This window comes from Aspergillus glaucus (genome assembly GCF_001890805.1).
Source record: "Aspergillus glaucus CBS 516.65 unplaced genomic scaffold ASPGLscaffold_8, whole genome shotgun sequence".
NCBI classification, from domain to species: domain Eukaryota; kingdom Fungi; phylum Ascomycota; class Eurotiomycetes; order Eurotiales; family Aspergillaceae; genus Aspergillus; species Aspergillus glaucus.
The window spans coordinates 341,322-362,595 of record NW_019170460.1 but is presented as its reverse complement, the minus strand read 5'-3'; the positions used below and the strand labels follow the sequence as shown (position 1 = coordinate 362,595).

At 50.2% G+C, this 21,274-nt stretch overlaps 10 protein-coding genes across 10 annotated transcripts; 3 read left to right on the top strand and 7 right to left on the bottom strand.

Annotated features, from left to right (window-relative positions):
• Window positions 1-126: 126 nt before the first annotated feature.
• Window positions 127-864, bottom strand: ASPGLDRAFT_34698 (uncharacterized protein; the record flags this gene model as incomplete). Its single annotated transcript, XM_022544462.1, has 1 exon — window positions 127-864. One exon carries the CDS (start codon window positions 862-864, stop codon window positions 127-129), a length of 738 nt encoding a protein of 245 aa, XP_022401747.1.
• A 189-nt stretch (window positions 865-1,053) lies between these two features.
• pin1 (peptidylprolyl isomerase ESS1) lies at window positions 1,054-2,057 on the bottom strand. The gene is made up of 4 exons (XM_022546366.1): window positions 1,954-2,057; window positions 1,486-1,886; window positions 1,317-1,433; window positions 1,054-1,237 (listed from the first exon to the last, which is right to left on the bottom strand). Exons 1-4 carry the CDS (start codon window positions 1,954-1,956, stop codon window positions 1,228-1,230), a joined length of 531 nt encoding a protein of 176 aa, XP_022401746.1. The 5' UTR covers window positions 1,957-2,057; the 3' UTR covers window positions 1,054-1,227.
• A 275-nt stretch (window positions 2,058-2,332) lies between these two features.
• On the top strand, window positions 2,333-2,774 carry ASPGLDRAFT_24911 (DNA-directed RNA polymerase II core subunit RPB9; the record flags this gene model as incomplete). Its single annotated transcript, XM_022543427.1, has 2 exons — window positions 2,333-2,412; window positions 2,492-2,774. The coding sequence occupies 2 exons, from the start codon at window positions 2,333-2,335 to the stop codon at window positions 2,772-2,774; spliced, it is 363 nt and encodes a 120-aa protein (XP_022401745.1).
• Window positions 2,775-3,214: 440 nt separating this feature from the next.
• ASPGLDRAFT_24910 (mitochondrial 54S ribosomal protein uL14m) lies at window positions 3,215-3,791 on the bottom strand (the record flags this gene model as incomplete). The annotated part of the gene is made up of 4 exons (XM_022543426.1): window positions 3,215-3,285; window positions 3,335-3,559; window positions 3,618-3,702; window positions 3,777-3,791. 4 exons carry the CDS (start codon window positions 3,789-3,791, stop codon window positions 3,215-3,217), a joined length of 396 nt encoding a protein of 131 aa, XP_022401744.1.
• Window positions 3,792-3,917: 126 nt separating this feature from the next.
• ASPGLDRAFT_81557 (uncharacterized protein) lies at window positions 3,918-6,437 on the top strand. Its single transcript, XM_022550121.1, has 2 exons — window positions 3,918-4,335; window positions 4,399-6,437. Exons 1-2 carry the CDS (start codon window positions 4,225-4,227, stop codon window positions 6,193-6,195), a joined length of 1,908 nt encoding a protein of 635 aa, XP_022401743.1. The 5' UTR covers window positions 3,918-4,224; the 3' UTR covers window positions 6,196-6,437.
• Window positions 6,438-7,063: 626 nt separating this feature from the next.
• Window positions 7,064-7,387, bottom strand: ASPGLDRAFT_1412754 (uncharacterized protein). The gene has a single exon (XM_022541727.1). It carries the CDS (start codon window positions 7,297-7,299, stop codon window positions 7,114-7,116), a length of 186 nt encoding a protein of 61 aa, XP_022401742.1. The 5' UTR covers window positions 7,300-7,387; the 3' UTR covers window positions 7,064-7,113.
• Window positions 7,388-10,329: 2,942 nt separating this feature from the next.
• On the bottom strand, window positions 10,330-11,088 carry ASPGLDRAFT_34692 (uncharacterized protein; the record flags this gene model as incomplete). The annotated part of the gene is made up of 1 exon (XM_022544460.1): window positions 10,330-11,088. One exon carries the CDS (start codon window positions 11,086-11,088, stop codon window positions 10,330-10,332), a length of 759 nt encoding a protein of 252 aa, XP_022401741.1.
• Window positions 11,089-11,264: 176 nt separating this feature from the next.
• On the bottom strand, window positions 11,265-13,374 carry mrh4 (ATP-dependent RNA helicase MRH4). The gene has a single exon (XM_022546365.1). It carries the CDS (start codon window positions 13,313-13,315, stop codon window positions 11,417-11,419), a length of 1,899 nt encoding a protein of 632 aa, XP_022401740.1. The 5' UTR covers window positions 13,316-13,374; the 3' UTR covers window positions 11,265-11,416.
• A 620-nt stretch (window positions 13,375-13,994) lies between these two features.
• Window positions 13,995-19,008, top strand: bud4 (putative GTP binding protein (Bud4)). Its single transcript, XM_022549692.1, has 5 exons — window positions 13,995-14,163; window positions 14,217-16,589; window positions 16,761-17,148; window positions 17,203-17,903; window positions 17,959-19,008. Exons 1-5 carry the CDS (start codon window positions 14,074-14,076, stop codon window positions 18,571-18,573), a joined length of 4,167 nt encoding a protein of 1,388 aa, XP_022401739.1. The 5' UTR covers window positions 13,995-14,073; the 3' UTR covers window positions 18,574-19,008.
• On the bottom strand, window positions 18,767-21,212 carry ASPGLDRAFT_46020 (pseudouridine synthase PUS2). Its single transcript, XM_022546364.1, has 4 exons — window positions 20,936-21,212; window positions 20,675-20,878; window positions 19,409-20,611; window positions 18,767-19,351 (listed from the first exon to the last, which is right to left on the bottom strand). Exons 1-4 carry the CDS (start codon window positions 21,019-21,021, stop codon window positions 19,150-19,152), a joined length of 1,695 nt encoding a protein of 564 aa, XP_022401738.1. The 5' UTR covers window positions 21,022-21,212; the 3' UTR covers window positions 18,767-19,149.
• Between the last annotated feature and the right edge of the window lie 62 nt (window positions 21,213-21,274).

Sequence of the window (21,274 nt, the reverse complement as noted above, 5' to 3'; positions counted from 1 at the left end):
AAAAAAAAAAAAAAAAAAAAAAAAAAAATCAAGAGAGAGAGAGAGATAGCACACACAAAACCCTCTCCCCTTGAAAGAAAAACAGAAAGAGAAGAAAAATTCAGTCCAGTCCACAATAAACCGAGATCACTTCTCCTTCCAAAGAATTCCAGACCGATCGTAGGTATCCTTAAGCACAGCATGAGGCGAGTCAACACACTCCAGAACAACCCTTCGCAAATCATCCATCACTTCCTCCCACGACGGCAAAATAAGTCCCTGCAAACGACCCTCCCACTTCTGCATCTCGACGAGAAACGTCAAATCCCAGAAGCGATGCCAGTAACTGTACTGCATCTCGTCGAAGTTGGCGTTGGCGACGCGTGATTCAACGTCTGCCTTTGCTTCCAACCAAAGTCTGTATGGATTTTCGAGGAACCCTTCGAGGAGCTCGATGTACTTCTGCGCGTACTCGTCGTAGGTGCGTTGGTCGACGGTGAGTTTTATCGTCGAAGGGTCGAGTTTGGCGTCGGGAGCTAGGGTTGGGTCGAAGTTGGCAAAGTTGTTGTTGTTTCGGGTGCGACGGGCCATGAGCCGCGAGACGGAGCCGATGTGGTTGAGAGCTTGCTCGGCGTTGTTGAGGGGACACATGGCGTTGAATCGCTTGTTGTGGTTTCTCTCGACGGCTTTGATATACTGCAGGGCGTGTGAGGCGGCCCAGCGGGCGTTGTTGAAGGCCTGGATGATGTCTGAGGGGAGAGATTGTTTTAGGGTGGGAGGGAGGACTAGACAGTCCTTGTCGAAGAGGTAGAGCTCAGTCTGTGACATTTCGATTTTGGTGAGAGCTGAGATGAACTTGGTTACAGAGGGGTGGAATAAAGTCATGGTGAGAAACCTGAATAAGTAGTTCTGTGATTGATTGAGAGCTGACAGTGAAGTTGAGAGATGAAAGAAAGGATTGCATGGTGAGAGGGTAGAAATGCTGTGAATGCTGCCTGTGCCTAGACAGGCTTCACTGAAAGAAGACTTGACATACATCACCAATGTATCATAAAGACAGTGAAAAGGGTTATTTCATTAAATCAGACCTAGAATGAAAATTAGTTGGGGTTGACCTTTTAAGTCTGTTGTATCTCAAGTCAACACAAAGACAGCCCCATGGAGAAGCTGAAACAATAGAACAAAGATATTCAAATATCATTAATGCTCTAATGCAACTAAGGACAAGACATTATTCTTCTAAATGAATCACGAGTGGCTGCATCGAGTCAGTCAGTATTTATTCCTTTTTACATCCCACGTCACCCCCACAGAACCCGTAACATATAAAGACATACCGTTGAATGAGATGAACACCCGAGGCCGTATCGACAATACCACTGACCTGTCCGGGTTGTAGAGCAAAGGCCGCATCCTCGAATTCCTTCTGCATCTCGCTGCGCCCGAAGAAACCCCTTGACAGTATTAGCCTCCGACGACAATATACCCTCCAGGACGAATACATACAGATCTCCCTTCTTCCTAGAACTGCTGCAATCCGACTCAGACACCGCCAAGTCTCCCAGATCCTCACCAGCCTGGATGCGCTGGTAAAACCCGTCGAGTCTCTCGAGAGCTTCCTCCTTCGACCGGGTGATCTCTGCCTCCCTCCAGCTGCTTGGGCGTCTGCTGTCTCTGTGCTTCACGAGAAGGTGGCTGCAACGAATCTTGCCATCGCCTTGGCCGGAGCCCTCAACACGACCTCCCGAGGCGCTGTGGTGGAGTGCCATGTACATCTTGAGCTTTTCGGTATCGGTGTCCGATGGCGGTTCCCAGCGGGATTCCTTGGTCGCGGGGTTGAAGTAGTATGGGAGGTTCTTGGAGTTCGAGTGACGAACCTCCCATCCTGTTGGAAGACCAGTTTCGGCCTATATAGAGACACCGACGTCAGTTCTCGAGCTCTCTATGAAAGGATGATCTAGCAAATAAACATACCATTGTAAAACTTGATAACGGAGATATGGAACGTATAGAATACAAGGAGCGCTGCAAGCTTTGAATTAGCCCTTAGCAACAGAGAACAAGTAGCTGCAGAGTCTTGGTATAGAACTGGCCTTCCTTTGAGCAAGGAACAAAAACAAACTGCGGGGGAGGGGCTGCAAATGGAGCAAACTAAGCAAACAGAACAAACATATAAGGCTGCGTCCGTGCATTCCTGATCGGGAATAGCGCCAAGCCGCTTCTTCTGACTTCTTTTCTTCTTCGCCGCCTAAAGACTGTTGACTCTACATACCTTGCTTTCGGTTCTTCTTCAACGCTACAAATTTTTACTTTGTTATATATCCTGCGAGTCGCTTCGAATACCTCCGTCACCATGTCCGCCAGTCCATCTCCTTCCGCCGGCGGCGACAACAACAAGAGCGATCAGATTCACTTCCGTTTCTGTCGCGAATGGTAAGCACATCCCCTCCCCCCTCGTTTATTTTCGCGTTGTCTTTCTATAATAGATAGCTAACTGGTGTATCTGTATCAGCTCTAACTTGCTCTACCCGAAAGAAGACCGTGTTAACAACCGCCTGATGTTTACGTGCCGAACATGCCACGTCGGAGAACCGGCTTCCTCGTATTGCGTCTATCAACACAGGCTGAACAGTCAAGTGGGAGACACTGCGGGTGTGACTCAGGATGTGGGATCTGATCCTACGGTTTGTCTCCCTGATTTCTGTACCCACTGTGGGGAGGAGATCACTTGCTTTGTGTGTGGGATGCTCCCGGATGAAGCATCATCATCAGAGGAGTACAGTGATTTCTACTAAGAAGAATGATTCTGGGGTCGTTGTCATGGAAGATTTTGAAACTCCCGTGGCTAACATGGTGTTTACTCTTCTCAGCTTCCACGATCCAACAAGCTCTGTCCGAGCTGCGGTGAGACCGAAGCGGTGTTTTTCCAGTCTCAGCAGCGGTCTGCTGAAACGGGGATGGTATGTCTTCTCTCCTTTTTTTGATTGATCCCTCATAGTCTAATTATCTCAATCAGAAACTCTACTACGTCTGTTGCGCTTGCGCTAACGTCTTCATGTGATGCCTTTTACGCCGTCGCGGCCTGTTTACGATACCCTTTTATAATCCTATATGCATGGTTCGGAGTTTGGGATATTTGTCTTGGTGAAATGGGGTTGATTTGTTAGATTTCTGATTCTATTGGTACATAAAGTGGACATAGATTAAACACGACACGCTTTTTCATTGGTATATGTTACACATGCAGGGGCGCCAACGACAAGATCTTCGACCATTGCTTTCCTCGTAATTCCGTAGCCACGACACCTGTACTTGATCAGTATAATCGTAGATAAACCGGTGGACGAATACTGACCGTTCATTCTGGTTCCAATCGGATCACCCGACTTGTTGATCAAGACACAGGCGTTATCGTCAAACTTCAGAATCGATCCATCAGGTCGTTGCATCTGCTTTGCTGCGCGAACAACCACGGCGTGCCGGATGTCTCCTCGACGGACCTTGTTCGCGATACCACTGCTCGTTGCGCTCTCGGGGCCGAAGTTTCGCTGTTTCTGGACGACAACCACGATCCGATCACCTAGTGACAGAGACATATTAGAAATGATTATCGCAGCAATAAAGCGAAGGGTACTCACCAACTGTTGCGGGCCGCTTCTTCTTCAAGACGTTTACGCACTCGACAACTGCGGCACCGGAGTTGTCGATGCAATTTAACATCGTCTGCAAACCACCACCATTAGCACCTTGACTACCTCGCAGTCCCTCTCTTCAGCATCTCCGGTATCAGCACTCACCTTTAGTTGAATCATCTTGTTTGCATAACTGGGTTAAACCGCTCTTACTGGAAGAGAGCCCTCGGAGCCAACCTCACAAAAGATTCCAGTTCCTCCGGGCGGAAGGTTTCGCCGAGCTCCGACCCCGGCCGGGCGCATTAACCGCACTGTTCTGCCTTCTGTCGCGCCCCGACTTCCCTTGGGGAGGTTGTTTTCTTTTCAGTCCATTATGTTGGTTATATTGGAGATTCACTCTTTTGTTTAATTTGGCGCTCGCGAATTGACGCTCTTTTCTGTGTAATTCACCCTTCACCCCCTAATTAGATCTCTTCGCTAGACTTCCGCCCGCGAGCCGTTATCCGCCCATCCCCTTTGTCAGACAACTCCAACCACTCTACTCGACCCATTGGTGGCCCTCGACTTCAGATTGTGTTTGGTTATATGGAAATTGGCTTCGCAGGCATCCCTCATGCCGAATTCCAAAGCAAAACCCAGTCCTTCAGAGGGCCGTCGCGACCGTCTGACGCTTGCGAAACTGGCCAGCTATGATGATGTCGCAACGGATGCGCTGGTTGACCGGGTGGGTATTCTCCAGATATTTACGCTGTATAGCGATCAATTCTAATTCTCTTTATTATCACAGGCCTATTTCTGGACCAACACCCGAAAGAACCGAGCCAAGTACATTCCCATGCGGGGCATCCAGGACGACGACATTGGCCATCTCCTCCTCCACGATGTGATTGTCGCCAAGAACGCGCCCAAGGCTGAGAGGGAAATACTGGCGATGACGGGAATGAAGAGGTTCATGGCGAAGCTCCCGAACGATCGCGAGCGGGAATGGTTCCGTCGACACCTGCGCAAATACGTCCAGATGTACCTTCCGGACTCCCCATTCGAGGTCATGACGACGAATCGCTACACTATTACCGTACACGAAGCCGCGGTTTGCGCCCGGAAGTTCATCAAGAAGGGACAGGAGGTCAAATACCTCAGTGGGACGCTCGTGCCGATGACTGCGGAAGAAGAACAGGATTTGGACTTGACGCGCAGGGATTTCAGTATTGTGATGTCGAGTAGGAGGAAGAGTCCATCGTTTTTTCTGGGGCCGGCGCGCTTTGCGAACCATGACTGCAACGCCAATGGGCGGTTGGTGACCCGTGGGACTGAAGGGATGCAGGTTATGGCTACGCGAGACATCGACGTTGGAGAGGAGATTACGGTATCGTATGGAGAGGACTATTTTGGAGTGGACAATTGCGAGTGTCTCTGTATGTCCTGTGAACGGGCGCTTCAGAATGGATGGGCTCCGCAAGTGGACACGGATGTGCAAAGCCAAGCATTAATCCCGCCATTGAACGACGATAACGGCTCAGCTGATGGCTTGCTTTCACCAAAAAAGTGCAAGGATGCCCCTGACACTGATTGGGATACTTCCGGTGTTTCCACACCTCGAAAACGAGCCAAGTCCAACCGGCCATGTTCCAAGCTGAGGTCTGAAGTGTGTCTCTCCGAAACTGCAGATTCGATTGAGACTGCTACGAACGAGGTGTCTAGTGAACCACTAGTCAATGGAACATACCCCGAAGTTACGATTACCAAGTGCGAAGAAGAAACTAGCGATGTTACTGAGACCACTAACCTCAACCCGGCCACGGAATCAGGCGCACAATCGTCTTCCACTACTGACTGCGACTCCCCTCCATCTCTTGCGGCAGATGATTCTCAGCGATCTTCAGCATCGACAGCGGCAACTTCGGTATGCGAAGCTCCGGTTCACGTAAAAACCGAGGACGGCACAGCAACACCAAAAGCAAGTACGACTCTCGAGATTACCGCGGATAACATCGAACGACACCTGTTGAACGGTATCAAAGGCGAGCCTTCCGAACCATCCACCTCCCTCGAACCAGAAACCGAAGAAAAGCAAGACGGTGCCGCCCCCGGACAGCGCAAAAAACGGAAATACACCAAAAGAAAATGGATAATCCCCTCTGTCGAAGCCGTCTCGCGCGCCCGAACCCCAGGCGACTACACAAAAACCCACCTCCTCCTCGCCCAACCCTACGACCGCTGGGTCGACTGCCACACCTGCAACGCCTGGTTCGTGCAAAAGGATTCCTACCAGACCCGTCGCGAATGTCCCCGCTGCGAGCGCCACTCTATGCTGTACGGCTTCCGCTGGCCGAAAACCGACAGAGAGGGCAACTCGGATGATGAGGAGCGCGTTATGGATCACCGGACTATCCACCGCTTCCTTTACCGGGATGAAGAGGCGCAGGTTTCAAGGAAGGATCGAGGTGTTAGTTCTGGGATTACGCCTACGCCGGAGCTATCGGATGCGAAGACTGAGACGGAGGAGAGTAGCGATGTGAGTGAGGAGAAAAGGAATACGAGAGCGAGTAGGAGGAGTACTCGTGGACTCAGGATGACTATGTGAGATATGTGGTGGATTGATAAGTATATGATGATATCTATCGGGCTAGGTTGGTTTGTTTATTGGTAAGTCGGTAAGGAGTTCTAGCGTATTTGGGATTTATTTTTTCATTTACTTGTTCATTTATCTTCTATCTACCTTGCTTTGGGAACTCGCATCTAGGGCTGGAATTGAGCGCTGTTTAAACGATGGTTGGCTTTTGTCATGTTTTTGCATTTAGTCTTGTTTTTTTTTTTTTTTTTTTTAGGGTTTTTACCTGAACTGGTCTTGTACACGATATCAGTCTTGTTTCAATAAAACTATTTGGGTATATCTGGTACTGGTTGGAAATGTTATAGATTGGTCTTTGATTGTCATTTGCTCTAGTAGGCTCGTAACCATATAATAGAGGGTCTAATAGTATCGGAGAGTACTCTGGAGAGTACGCTGTCTCCCCTACTATGGATAATTCTCCCGTCCTGTCTCCACGAACAACTTACTTCCTTCCGATCACTTTTCAGAAGGTTTGATAACTTCCTTCACTGTTTGGTCATTGACGATACAATTATCACGAGTCTAGGCCCTAGGTTGGGATGGTAGCAGGGCAGGGACCCGGCTGGTCGACGCCAGCGTCGACTTGATGATCCTGGGACACTGAGCTAGCAAAAGCCCACGAGAGTTTCGAAACAACGTATCTCATTGGAGACGGTCATCGTCGCAGTCTGCTCGAGTTCTAGTCGCTTGCGACGGGCATCAGCACTAGCCTTGGCTGCACCCGTTTTTGCTACAGCAAAGGATATCTTTTCAGAACATTCGTCAATGGCGATCGCTGTTAGGGACACTGTAGGCGAAACGACTGATTGATGTAGCGTTTCATTCTTGTTCCCGTTCGCTCGCTTTATCTCGACGCCGGCGAACATAGGGATGTTTTGCATGTACTCATCAATGGTATTCCCAAGGTACGTAATTTCCATTGAGCATTTTGTTCGCAAATCCAAAAGAAGTATGCCTCATTAGTTGATAACACGAGTGCATAGTTGACTTCTCTATCGCCGACACTTTTCTTTGGTAACCCTGGCAGGAACGCTGAGTAGCTGGGTTTGGCTGCTTGCTGCTATTTAGTTGCATCCGCAACGCATCAAGCTATAGCTTGTACATTCTTAATTTGAATCACCTTCGTTTTTGTGGTGTCTAGTCTAAAAACATCCTAGGCCACCCCTGCGTCTTCGCAATATGGGTCCCCATTCATCTGAAATGGCCATTTATTGGCACTTTCACTTGTAAACTTGCTTTTGATCACGACGAACTGATCGTAGTCAATCTTCGAGTCAGGCCGAAGGTCAAAATCGACCAAATAATCACAGGCCCGGAGCGTTGTGGTTCTGCTTTTGAATGGAGGTTTGCTCATTCTTCTCTCCGGTCCCGACATTGCTGCAACTCTTTGTAGGTTCCATTGCATCTCTAGGATAGACATGGACGCAGCGGAAATTAAGGATTGTGTGTTTTGGTTGTAATATAGTCGCTATGTTTTACTCTCTGCTTTGTTGACTGCGCAACTTTCAACAAAGACGGTCGAAGCCAGCTCTGTGATACTAGATCATTTAAGTGCTCCGACATGATATGTTGGAGACCAGTATCTGGTCGGTTAACTTCTTCCAAGGAATTTGAGAGTCAACAGGAAGGTTCGTCAGTAATCTTCCAGATCTGACATCTCGGCCAATTCACATTCAGTTTAGCTAGGCTATGTGGCCTCTTGAGTTGCCAGCGCTATCGCAATACAATCGTAAGTGGATAGGAACTTTCGATTGTAATTGCTGTGACAGTTATCAGTGCGGCTGTCAACTATTTTTGGGGTTGACCTGCGGTGATCAAAGGGGACCCGTCAACTGTCAGATTTCTCTCTAAGCTCAAAGCTCAGCAGACAAGTAGTAAAGTTTTAGCCGTAGTAGAAGTAAGTCTAGACACATGACTTAGGTCTGCTACTTTAATTAGTTAAATGGAATCGGGATGGGGCCCTGTGGCTTTTCGGAGCCCTTTGGCGAAAGATGGAGATACTTGGACTCCGAATGTTGTTGCTTAGCAAGGGCAAGTATCCTTATAATCTAGCATATGCATCATCAGGTCCTAATGCACCGATGTAGCGGAACCGATAGATATATGCCAGTTATTGGCCAGTCAGCACTGGTAGAGTGGAGGACATTAGATGTGCATACACGCCTGGGTTTGTCGCTTCCTCCGACGCTAACCTCATGAGTTTCTTCTAGGTGGGGTAGCTATCTGCCAACTAGCACCTCCTGGATCTTTTGAGGAGTCCACTTGGTAAAAGGCGGCCACGATATTGGCCTTGAAAGTATGTTAGGATGGCCTCCCATGCGAGAGACATGGAGAAGCGCTCTGGGATGTATGTTCCGGCCAATAATGAAGTTGGGCTGAGCTGTAACCATTGTGCATTCGATATAACAAAGCAGATCATAGCCCCGTCTCTTGCTGTCGCTTTAGGTGCTGCAACTTGCTGCTTTCATCGTTTTTTTGATGCCCCTTGAGAACATCTGGGCTAAACTGCCGACCACATAATGAGCCAATGAGGGGAGAAGTGCACATCTCGTGAGAAGAGGACTCAAAGGCCGATGCAGCGCAGGATGCGTCGGGCTTTGGGTGGACACGTTCATCGGCTTTCTTAGGGTTTCCGCTCTCCGGACCATGGATCGATGCTGTAGGTCAGGCCTTATGAACGGCTGAGAGATATTGTCGGTTTAAGGTTAGGTTCTGGGCCATTTTGAAGGCTGACTCCGGTGCTTCGGCTTCTTGCACTGGACGATGAGAGCGATGTCACGCGCGACGACGGCGTATTCGTACTCCCTTATATTTTCATGTAAACGGATGACATTGGCCTATCGTTTCGGAATAAATCCCCGGAGGTGCTTTTGGAGTTTAAGCCGGGATAGCACTGTTGAGCGCCGCATGGCTACTTCTGAAGGATATATCGAACAATTCCAACCGGCTATTCGATGGCGTTCCAGTGTTCCCAGTTGCTCTGTCCAAGCCGGTTAAAGAAGAAATCGTTTAAATCCCTGGGGTTGTAATTGCCCACATATTCCAGAGCCAAACGGCATATCCGTGCACCATGCAATTTGCTGAAGCTGGGTTTCTACAGCAAAATTAGACGGGTGATAGGCTGGTTCTAAATTTGAGGATCCTGAGATCATTTACCCGAGTTAAGAATTTAGAGCACTGTAGCGACTGTCGAGTGTAGATGAACTGTTTCAGGGTGTCTCGCCATTGGCTCGCTTTTTGAAGAAAAGGAGGCACTCCCAAGTCAAGTCCCAACTGAAAGCTGAGAAAAGAATGCTGTCTGTATGGCTGTGCGAGAACAATGGAGTATGGGGGTATCGATGTTGATTCAAACTCATGCGTTTGAACGTTTTCGACAATCGCATATTCTGATATGGCAAGTCCCGAAGCCCCTTGATCCATGTGATCGGGGTTATTGTGGGCAAAGGTTAAGAGCCTGTCAAGACAATATTCAAAAAGAAACGATGCTATTAACATCGAATGGAATTGTTGTCGTGGTCGTCATCGCCCAGTACGAACGGTCTTCCGTTTATCCAAGGTGAGATGCATTTCAAATTGATAGCTCTAATATGATATGGATTGGATTAACTTCGTAAACTTGTACTACCTCATTAACCAAATGATAATTTTGGGAAGCTATCAAATGAGCGGTAGAAATTTGGACTGGAATAGCACCATCCGACTCGAATGCTGGGAGGTTGAAGAAGGATCCTTTTGTACTCCTTGGAAAGTGGTCCTAGTCATTTACCATGTTGTCTAGCTTCGTTTTAGCAGCTACCAGCATTGCTTCACTCATGCTCTGGACTTCATATTCTAATAAGTTCTAGCGTCTATTACTTTGTCACTAACCCTTAGATAAAAGAACTAGTGTCTTGTAGTAGTAAAGACTCTGGGTATTCGAATTGTCTAGATATAGGGCAAGTAACGGACGCTGTTCAGGCAATGCTTGATTCTCATCTCAGATAAACCCTAGTCCTCTCCTCCATTTCATATTGAACACCACCCCTCCGTCGGTCCAACCCCAAGAAAGTCTCAGTCAAATCAATAACATCCTCAAAATACCTCTCAGAAGACATCCTCTCCCACTCACACCCTTCCAATCCCCCCCCCCCCAAAATACTCCTCATCAAAAACCCGATACCCATCCAACTCTCTCAAACAAGCATCAATCGCCTCCATATTCCCCTTCCCAACACCCGACGGAAGCACATACCTATATAACTGGTTCTTACGCCCACTTGCCATTCCCTCACGCTGAGATGCTACCTTGGGGTCATGAGTAATCGTGGAGATACCTTCATTGTACTGCTTTAGATCTGTGAGATTTTTAGACTTTGGTGTTCCAAGGATCTTTGAGTCGGTGAGATATTCGAAGAGCTTGGTGTAGTCAATTCGACTCCGGATAATAGCGACTGCGAGCCATGTAATCGGGTTGTCGAAGAAATCATTAGGTCCACACTCTTCCATGAACCGATCGAATGCCCAGAGATCGAAGCAGCGGAGCAGTAAATTCATATTGTGCACGCTGTCGTTTATATCATCACTGTAAGGGGTCTCGTTGATGTAATCCTCTAGCACATTCTCTGTTATAAACCCCTCCTTTCTCAAGGTCTTGAAAACCTGCAAGGTTTGGGTTTGAAAAGTAGCCCTGTTGTAGAGGGTCTTCAGGGCGAAGTCGTAGTCCTTTTGTGTGGTTTTGAGCATTCTGCCCATGACGGTGCCGTCGATGAAGAGGTCGTAGGGGAAATCGTAGTCGGGGGATAGGGCTGCTGCGATGTGGGTGTCGATTAGGGTGGTCATTTTGCGGCGGAGGGAGTTGTATTTATATTTGGGGTCGGGTATCATTTTTGCAGTTAGGTGTTGAAGTTGTGTTGTTAGTTGTATAGTTGGAGGGCTGGTTGCTTGGGTTATTCTTTATTGTATGACTCTACGAGGAGCATGAACGTTAATCATATGGTAGCCTACCTGGTTGCCTATTATGGGCTTCAATTAGGGCTGGAAAACAGATAAGAAGATGATAATGAGATGATTGATTGATTTGTTGTTATGAGATTTCGATTCATGGCTATATACACGGGTATTCAAATTTTACGTCCAATGTCCCAAACCACTAACGCCGTTCATCATGATGTTTTGACACTAATAATACAGACATAATCGTACAATTCTTCAACTAGATCAAGGCTTGTCCGCGGAACATACCCTCGCGGACCTCCTTGACAACATCCTTCCGGTCCTTCTTCCCAACAAGCACAATACCACGACCACGCTTACCCATACGACCCAGACGGCCTAGACGATGAATAAAGTCGATCGTCGTGTGTGGCACGTGGTACAGGATAACCGTCTTCACGGCCAGGGTATCGATACCCCGGGATGCGATGTCGGTCACGACGAGCACCTTGGTGTTTGCTAGTCGGTATGGGCTCTGGTTGGCAGGCTGATTTAATTCCGGCTCAATGAAGGGAATCGCTCCTTGTTCTTTGCGGTCTTTCTGGGCTTGCAGAATTTCATCCGATGACGGTGTAGGAGGGGTTTCTGTGAATTCGGCCAGGATCTCCTCTTGTTTCCGGGAATCTGAGTCACGAGACAGAGAGACAGCGTCGATGCTCTTTGATCGGAGGAACTGAGCAACTTCATCTGCTTCCTCGCGCTCGTTGACGAAGACGAGGATCTTCTTCACCTTGCTGCTGGGGTCCATATACGATTCAAAGGGTCCTGTTGGTTCCGCATCACCAGCTTTACCAAGGTGCCAAATCACATCGGCACAGGCCAAGCTGCGGTTGCCGCGGTAGGGGTCTTTTTGGATGTCCACCACTCCAAGTTGGACGCGACGGGGGATAGCGTGCAGGTTAGGGGTCGTTAACCGGGTGATATCCGGGTAACGCTTTCGGAGGACGGAGTCGAGACTCCGCGGGATCGTGGCGGAACAGAAAATCAACTTTTTGAGCGATGGTGTAACCTTATCGATTATTTCAGTTGTGGTAGGGGAGAATGACCGGTCCATCAACGAGTCGGCTTCATCGAGAACCAGATGGCTAACACGGCTGAGGACGTACGGATCTGTTTTGGCGATGGATGCGAGGAGATGAGGAGTGGAGATAAGGACGTCAATGCCGGCAGGGTTGAACAGTACGTTCTTGATCCGGCGAGGCGTGAACTTGGACGAAATCATTCCCGAACGGAATTTAACTGTGTGCGAGAGGGCTTTGACCTTGACGCCCACTTGGGCCACCAACTCGGATGTTGGAACTAGAATGATCACTCGAGGTCGGCCGGCATTGGACAGCGGAGCGACTTCGGGTTCAACATCGAAAGCCTGGTTCTTCATCCTCTCCTCTTTTTCTTTAGCTTGTTGTGCCTCCATGCGCTTTTCCTCCTTTATATCCTCAACCTCTGCGCGCTTCACATGGTCGATTAATGGAATTAGATACGCCAATGTCTTCCCCGAGCCTGTTTCTGCCGCAAGAAGGCACTGATCGTAGTCTGGCTCAGACTCGTCGACTTTCTTTTTATGCTTCCGGTTTGGCTCTTCCATCAATCTCGGAATCGCTAAACGCTGGATCGGAGTCGGAGTGATATCCATCATGCCAGGAAGAGCCTGTGTGAAGATCGACTCCCGGACAACAGGCAGGATAGGAAACTGGTCGAAACTGGTAATATTCGCAAGCTTTGCTTTGATTGCCGTTCTCCGCCCATATGGAACCGGTGACAGCGTAGTTTGCATCTTCAATGCCTTGTATAACGGACTCTCTTTACTGCTGCTCGTCTCTCCAGGATTACCAGAGCGCTTGACCTCGGCCTGAGATCTGGAGCGGGGCGTCCCACGAATTCGAGCTTCGGTCTGGTTCATTCCGGAAAACGGACCCCGTCGTTCATCGGCACGGGGTTTCTTTAACGAGGCTTTGGCGACATTGGGCGAGAGGGCCATCCGGGCTGCTGAACGGCGCATGCGAGCTGTGGCCATAGAGCGAGCCGATTGCCCTATTGTCGGAGGGGTCAATCCATATCGAGGGAAGAGAGTGGCGCGAGACTGGCAGGCCAAACACACGGAGCGGAGAGGCAGAGGCATGCTGCCGTTAATCTTGAGGATTGTCTATACAGAAGAGCAAAATGGTAGCAATAAGTCGAGAACCAGGTCTATCGGGCTATCAGAAAAAATAAGGCGGTCGAATATTGCCACTGACCGATCGAGACTAGTGCGGGATCATCAACACCTGACCCGTGAGGCATACATATCCTGAAACATGTGGCAGAAACAAGGCAGGAGTTGCCATGGCGACTCCCGGCAAGCAGCAAGAGTGACAGAACACCAGCTCGCGTCGTGCTTCAACTACTCCGGCCAGACCTTGATATTGCTACTTTCGGTGTTTGTTGTCCTGCATCTTCATTATTCTCTTTCTGTTCATTGCATTTCCTCTTTTACTCTTCTTTCCCTCGCTTGATTTCTCTTCTTTTTTTTTTTTTTTTTGTTGACAAACTCCCACTATCTTTCCGGCTTCATTTGTGACGTATTGCTGCATTTCTACGATTTTATGACCTGGAAAAGACCGTTGAAGAGATAAAGAAATCCTCCGAGCTATCGATAACTGCAACTATTGTTCCGGCCTGATTCGTATCACTGAGTTAGGACAACAAAGGTGGGTTGGACAAAGCGATCTATCTCCTAGGAAACATAATCCCACCCCCTTTGAGTCGGAGATATTTTTATACATCGCCCTCGTTGCGAGGGAGACCAAACGAGTCTTTGCTGACAGATCCACTCATCAAAGCGTGCTTCTTTGTTTCCTCGTGGGCTTTCCTGTCTGGGTTATCGAGTGTTATATCAGGATGCCCAATGGTGCTGTTCAGCGGCCGCTATCTGAAGTGAGTCCTGTGGCTCAAAGAAGAAACTCTCCTAGCTGGAACCCAAATACCAAGGTAAACATAGCCGGTTATTTTTGGTTCTCGTTGGCAAATACTGACTCAGCCAGCAAATGTTGAAAAACAATTCGCCAGACAAGCCCGCCTCGCTGCGCCTCTACTGGCAGGGTCGCGACTCGTCGGAGAAATCGGAGAACCAAGCTCCCTATGACCCCGACGCTCCTCACAAGCCATCAAAGCGCCCATCAGTTGAGAACCTGAAGCGTGTTGCGCGCGTGAGGAACAGTCACATCTTCCGTGATCGCAACCCCGAGTACGATCCCTCCCAGGCCGACGTCCCACAACGACCTCTTTCAACAAACGACTCCCCCCAGAAAGAACAGACGACGGGGCCACAAACGAACAACTCCATCGAAGGTCCTAGGCCACCATCGCCCGCGAAATCCTCCCTCTCCAAAGCTAGCCGTTTTGGCGTGAAAGGTGGATTCGACCCTGAGTATGAGATTTGGTCCGACGCCGATGGTCATCGACACGCGAAGAGTGTGACCTTCGATGCAGCTCCTCCCCAAGTGAACGAGTACGAGATGACGACTCCCGATCCCTCTGTTTCCGCTGCATCAGACTCTCGTGATGGTAGCTATGACTCGGAGGAAGAGGCAGAGGAAGACGAAGGTGATGTCAGTTTCGAGCGCGAATCATCTGCAGAGCATGATGATAGTTTCGACGCTTCCCTGGAAGATACTGAAAAGACTCCCGTCGTGCTGCCTGAGGAATGGCGATACGGACATGAAGACGAGGATGGGCCCTTTACGGAGGACGAGGAGGACGAGGACGAGGACGAGGATGATGCAAGCCACAGCCCTGACCCTCGTCCTTCTTCGCGTCAAGAGCCTTCCCGGCCACACTCTCGCGTTGAATCGCTTGATTCAAACGGGGAGCCTCGACCCCTTCCACCTCTTCCTTCGGTGATGCGGTCACAGGCGAACCAGTCCTCTCCGGGCAAGTTTACCACAGCTGCTCTCGAGCTTGGAAGCGGCGGCCAACGAACGCTGCCATCTCCTCCTGGCCCTGCGACATATAGCAAATCAGACATCACCGGCTTCAAGAACTCGTCGATGTCGTTGGAGGACCGGTTGCGCCTGATGATGATTCAGGACGAGAAAAAGGATGAGAAGAAGCAGCCAGAGCACAATGAACCTGTCCAGGAGCCCGCCAAAGCGGACAACGGCCAGCACGAGGACATCAAAGACGAGGTGAAGCAGCAGGAGGATGTCGAACCCAAAGAAGAAACCGATGATGCAGCGAAGGAGCCTGATGTCTTTACCCCTCCTCGTATCTCTAGAGATTCCATCTTGCGCGACCTTCGAAAAGGCGATGACTTTTATGATGACGACGATGACGACTCGTATCTGGACTATGATCCGGACGTACCGCTCCCGTCTCTTGAGGACGATGATGATGGCGAGTATGACACGGACAGCGTGATTATCAAGGAGGAGGACACCAGCGAACTTTCTGACATTCCCGAGCATTACGAGAGCGCCCCCTCCAAGGATCCCTCGATGAAAGACCTCCAGGGCAAACTACCTCATGACGGGTCGAGCAATTACTCCCTCCACTCAGCGGGAGCAGTCAATGCTCCCTCGCCACCCGCTGAAGAACCTGAGGACCGTAGCTCTACCCCTGTTCCGGCTCCCGCCGAGCAAAGCGAACAAATAGAACACCAAGAGCACCTTGATCACCATGAGCACCGTGACCCTACAGAGCCCACTGACCCTACAGAGCCCACAGAGCCCACTGAGCCCACTGAGGAAGCTCAAGAAGCCCCTGAGAAGGAATCTTCTGTTGATGCTCAGAATGAGCATGAACAGGCCCGACCCTTTTCTGCATTTGATATGCGGCCTGCTTCTGCGCTTGATGTTAGGCCTGAATCTGCACTCGATAGCCGACCGGTTTCCGCACTCGACATGGCTTCTATTCGTGAAACCTTGCAACGCCCGGGTACTCCGGAGCCCAATGACTCGCCGGTCTCAGAGCCTTCGACTCCAGACTCAGTCATCCGCCACCCTATTGAAGATGATGACATGAGCGACTTTTCTCCAGATGGGAGTGTGACTGACGAGAGTGTGCCTGATCCCATTGCTACAATCAAGGCGCCAGGAACTGCTCTCAAGGCGCGGCCATCCTTGACGCCGGCTGACCTTGAACAAATGGCAGCCACTCGACGCAAAGTTAGCGGCCCTCAAGCATTCCGCTTGCCGTCCCTGAGCAAGCACTTTTCCAATGACTCCCAGCACTCGAATCACGACGACGAAGCGCAAGAACCCGAAGACGACTCGACCAAGTTGGCTCCCCCCTCCCCGAGCAAGGACACCCAGCGGCAGAGCAGTCTCGTGAAATTGGATATCCCATTCAGCATCCAGGAAGAAAGCCTCGGCTTTGGTTTGAACAGAGAATTTGATCGTGTTATGGAAAACCAAAAGGTTGCGTTTGAGCAAGCCCTCTCCCAGTGTTCCTCATTTCGACCCATAGCAATCACCACCCACACCCAGGACCCCTTTATTTCTATCCATGGACCCAACCCCAAGGACCCAGCAGCCCTAAGTCACGTTCATTGTGAAGTCTCAACTGCTAACCATCCTCCTCCCAAACAGAGAGGTTACCTCATGCGCCAGAACACCAAGGTCATCGTTGCCAGTAGTCATAACGAGGAAGAGACAGCCACCACCCCCGGCGAAGCCGCGACCGAAGCCCGTTTGTCGAGGGTCCCTGGTAATTCGAATCGCAAGCCCAGCCAGCAGACATGGACGACGGTCCCCTGGAACAGCCAGCGCCGCCGCTCCAGCATCAGAACGCCCAGTGGGCTTAAGAAGAAGCCTGTTCCTGGTGCTGTGCCCCCTCTGCCTGGTCAATCTAGCAACGTTGATGCGGCTGCAGCAGATGAGCCTGGATTGAACGAAGCCTTGGATGAAGGTGAAGAGCGCGGTCGTTTGTTTGTGAAGGTTGTTGGTCTTAAGTACTTGGACCTCCCAATGCCCAGAGGTAGGTTTCTTTAACCTGAGCATGATTAGTTTGGATTGGCTGACAATATTGTAGGCGAGAGGTCATACTTTGCCCTTACTCTTGACAACGGCCTCCACTGCGTTACCACCGCCTGGTTGGAACTCGGAAAGTCGGCACCAATTGGCCAGGAATTCGAACTCATCGTCCACAACGACCTTGAATTCCAACTGACCCTCCAGATGAAGGTGGACGAAGAGAAAATGAAGGCACCAGAAGTCGCTCCTCCATCCCCAGCGAAACAGAAGGCATCAACCTTCAGCCGTGTCTTCGCCTCTCCCCGCAAGCGCAAGGAGCTCGAAATGAAGCAGCAGCTTGTCTCCCAGCAGCGCAAGAGCCAGGACGTCAACGCCGGTGTTTGGGACCGTCTGAGGACATTGATCGCACAGGACGGCAGCTTTGGTCGCGCCTACGTCGCGCTCAGTGACCACGAGAAGCACGCTTTCGGGCGCCCCTACACGGTCGACATTGCATGCTTCAACGAATGGGCCGTGGAAGAGCAACCCAGCAGTATAAAGAGCAAGAAGAGTACCTCCAGCAATTCTTCTCAGCGACGTCCTCCTTACAAAATTGGTAAATTGGAGGTGCAGTTGCTGTTCGTTCCCAAGCCCAAGGGTGCGAAGGACGAGGACATGCCGAAGAGCATGAACTCGTGCATTCGGGAAATACGGGAGGCGGAGAGCGTCTCGACTCGCACTTTCGAAGGATTCCTTTCCCAGCAGGGTGGTGATTGTCCGGTAGGTTCTCGTTATTCCGGTAATGATTTGATGTATTTGGCTAACTTTCGTGTAGTACTGGCGTCGCCGGTTCTTCAAAGTCGTAGGCTCCAAGCTAACCGCCTACCACGAAACAACCCGCCAACCCCGCGCAACAATCAACCTCTCCAAGGCTGTCAAGCTAATCGACGACCGTTCCTCCCTCACCCAGCGCGAAACCTCAACACGCGGCGGTGGCCGTCGTAAATCCGCCTTCGCCGAAGAAGAAGAAGGCTATATGTTCGTCGAAGAAGGTTTCCGCATCCGCTTCGGTAACGGCGAAGTCATCGACTTCTACGCCGACAGTGCAGCGGAGAAGGACGGCTGGATGAAGGTCCTTGCTGATTCCGTGGGCAAGGGCACCTCGGCCAGTGGGAGCGTGGCCAAGCCTTGGACTGACGTTGTTCTGCGGAGGGAAAGGAGCATGAAGTCTAGACGGCAGCCCAGTGGTACGCATGGTCCTCCGCCACCGACTCAGGCTCCGCCCGTTCCGCCGGTGAAGAATAATGTTGGGGCACAGCCTTCTACGTCTGCGGGAGTGCCGGCGCCGGCGTCGGTTCCTTCAAGGCCGAAACATAAGCATACGCAGTCGCAGCCTGAGGCGAGGGGGTTTGATGCGAGGCGAGCAAAGACTCGTTCTTTGATCTTTTAGGTTTATTTCGGTGGAGGATAGCATGTTCCGGTTGTGAGTTTCGTTCCGGGTTTCTTTCTGTTTATTCGTTTATTTTTTTTTTTTTTTGTCAGTGTCATCATAAGCGGTTTGTTTCTCGGTTTTTTCTTTTCCCAAGCATATTGGTCTTTCATTCTTAATTTGTCGGTTCTCATTCTTTTCACTGCGTCGGTGCTGGTGTTTTAAATATTGTGTCCTCTTTTCTCTTGTCCATGTCTAGCCTTCGCGTTGAATCTCTTTTTGTCTTATTTCATTTTGTCTGGGCTTTGGAAACGGACGAGGATGGAGCATCAAGCGACGTAATTTTTCCATGCTTCATTCCCGCTGTCTGTACGTACAGCTAACGATATTTAACGCCTTTCCTTGTCGATAATTGAGTGTTTTTGTTGGCTATTTTTGCTTAGCTTCGATACAAACAAAAGTTCTTATTTGGATTTTGTTTTATGATTTAGGTTGGGGATGCACCCGGTTGCGCGTAATATATATCTACTACGGAACTGTAGAACCACCATCGCTGGAAACATGTATTCAACTTTTGATCTATAACAGTCACGGCAATCAACCGCCCTCTTCATTCTCACTCTCATTCTCCGACTCAATTGCCGCCAGAGCTTCTCTCTGCGATATCCTGCCCGTCTTGTTGTCCTCAGCCTGTGCATTAGGCTGCGAGCTGGGTTTGGCAGCTGCAATGCCGCCGGATGTCACGTAGAGGAATTCCTCCTGCGAGAAGTGGTCGATGTGATTGAAGAAGGATGAGAATCTATTGCATTTGTTAGTTCGTATATTTGTATAGGGAAAAGGTGTGATGGGGACTCACGCATTAGTCTCCTCTTCCTCGCGGAAAATACGGTCGTAGATCTCTCGCTGCTTAAACTCGTTAATCTCAGCCTCATACTTGTTGAAATCAATAGCCCCACGGCCCAAATCCGCCGCTTTCTTATTATACGAGTCGAACACCGGCCGTTCCAACAAAAGACCCAATCCTGGCGCCTTGGGAATAGCAATCTTCGTATTCTCATACGTCTCCTTCATCCTCTCTGGATCAGCACCACATCTCACAACCATAGCAACCATTGCAACCATCTTCCGAATCTGATGCATCATGAAACTCTGTCCGTGGACCTTCAGGCTCAACCATTCAGTGTTGTTGATGAGGATGGGCTGGCGGTTGAGGTTGAACGACTTGATGTAGCGTTTCGCAGACGGGTCACTGTGCGGCTTTTGGATGGTGTAGTTGAAGAAGTTCTTTGTGCCAACGTATTGGTCTAGGGCGGACTGGATGCGGTCGAGGCGGGAGGTGGGGATGCGGTAGGCGCGTTTTGCGCGGAGGTAGGCGGCTTTGATGGCTTTGATTGTGGTGAGGGTTTGGCGGCGGCGGGATTCTTCGGCTTCGGTGAGTTGGGGTTTATGGACATCGGGTTGTTGGGTGGGTTCTGTGGGTTCTTGGGCTTCTGTAGGCTCAGCGGACTGTTCCTGGTCCTGCTTGTCTTCGGCCTTTTCGTTGATGTAGAGGGCTTTCTCGACGACTGTCCGGATGTCCTCGGGTACACCTTCGAGAATCGGCTTGATGTAGTTCTCATCAACGTCCTCCCAGAAACCCTCGACCTCAGCTTGTCTCTCCTTGTACTTTTCAAGATCCCCCTCCTTCTCCGCAATCTCAACCACCTTCTTCCCCAAATACGTACTCGTATGCGGCGGCAAGAAGCAATGGCTAGGGATCAAGAACTCGTAGACTCGAGAATCGCACATATGGTAGCAGCTGAAGCTCTTACTGGCAACTTCGATGCCCCATACCCGGATCTGAGGGCTGAGGTGTGAGTTGATTCTCTGCACGATGTCCTCATCTTCCACGATCATTTTTAGCGAGATGACGTTGCCGGAGGCATGGACGCCTTTGTCTGTGCGTGCGCAGCGGACGAAGGAAGATTTCTTGGGGTCTGCGGCGTTGGCTTTGGAGATTGCGCCTGCTGCGACGAGGGCGGGGAAGAATTCTCCTTCGATTGTCTTGTGCTCGGCGCTCCTGCGGGAAAAATTCAGATTAGTTTCTCTCTAATTGAGTACACAATGGGGAAGGAGACCGTACAGCTGCATTCCGTGATACCCAGTCCCCGAGTACCCAAGCAACACAGCAGCCTTCTTCTTCGGCCGCCGCTGCTCATTCTCAATGTCCTCCTGCGAGAAGTTCGTCGCATATATCGGGGTATCAAGTTCCTCGCCCTGCTCAACCTTGCGCTTCTTCACTGCATTGATCTCATCATTCCGCGCTCTCTTGTCTAGGTTTTGCCGACTTGCTTGGTTAGTTAATGACTTGCCCCCTCAATTCTCTGGGAATGATGTAGCATACCTCCATTCGTTCCGGCCCATATTCCTCTTCTTACGCTTTCCACCAGCATCTTCTCCTCCCTCCACTCTTCCGGGGTTATTGTCCATTCTGCCTCAGTGACGACTCGGTTTCTGCGGGGAAAATCTGCGAAATGTCTGCGAGCGTTGACTGTCGCAACAATGGGTTTCGGTTGAGAAAGCAGTTGATGATAGATAGCGGAATCTCGCGAGATTGAAGAGATTCCAGATAGGCCCTGGCGCAGAATCGCAAAGATACGCATGAAGATCGACTAAAAATTCCGCGATTCTAAAAACGGCGTTGCGTTTCGGTTCTCGTTGGTCGACGGTTCGGGTTGCGCTA

Bases quoted from the DNA above. Each gene is read 5' to 3' on its own strand.
- pin1 (XM_022546366.1), bottom strand. The intron at 1,434-1,485 runs GTATGTATTCGT...AATACTGTCAAG, and splicing joins TCTAGGAAGAAGGGAGATCT to GGGTTTCTTCGGGCGCAGCG.
- ASPGLDRAFT_81557 (XM_022550121.1), top strand. From the start codon at position 4,225: ATGCCGAATTCCAAAGCAAAACCCAGTCCTTCAGAGGGCCGTCGCGAC. The intron at 4,336-4,398 runs GTGGGTATTCTC...TTATTATCACAG, and splicing joins CGGATGCGCTGGTTGACCGG to GCCTATTTCTGGACCAACAC.
- ASPGLDRAFT_1412754 (XM_022541727.1), bottom strand. From the start codon at position 7,299: ATGCAACTAAATAGCAGCAAGCAGCCAAACCCAGCTACTCAGCGTTCC.
- mrh4 (XM_022546365.1), bottom strand. From the start codon at position 13,315: ATGCCTCTGCCTCTCCGCTCCGTGTGTTTGGCCTGCCAGTCTCGCGCC.
- bud4 (XM_022549692.1), top strand. From the start codon at position 14,074: ATGCCCAATGGTGCTGTTCAGCGGCCGCTATCTGAAGTGAGTCCTGTG. The intron at 14,164-14,216 runs GTAAACATAGCC...TGACTCAGCCAG, and splicing joins GCTGGAACCCAAATACCAAG to CAAATGTTGAAAAACAATTC. The intron at 17,149-17,202 runs GTAGGTTTCTTT...ACAATATTGTAG, and splicing joins GGACCTCCCAATGCCCAGAG to GCGAGAGGTCATACTTTGCC.
- ASPGLDRAFT_46020 (XM_022546364.1), bottom strand. From the start codon at position 21,021: ATGGACAATAACCCCGGAAGAGTGGAGGGAGGAGAAGATGCTGGTGGA. The intron at 20,612-20,674 runs GTACGGTCTCCT...TTTTTCCCGCAG, and splicing joins GGGTATCACGGAATGCAGCT to GAGCGCCGAGCACAAGACAA. The intron at 19,352-19,408 runs GTGAGTCCCCAT...CAAATGCAATAG, and splicing joins GAGGAAGAGGAGACTAATGC to ATTCTCATCCTTCTTCAATC.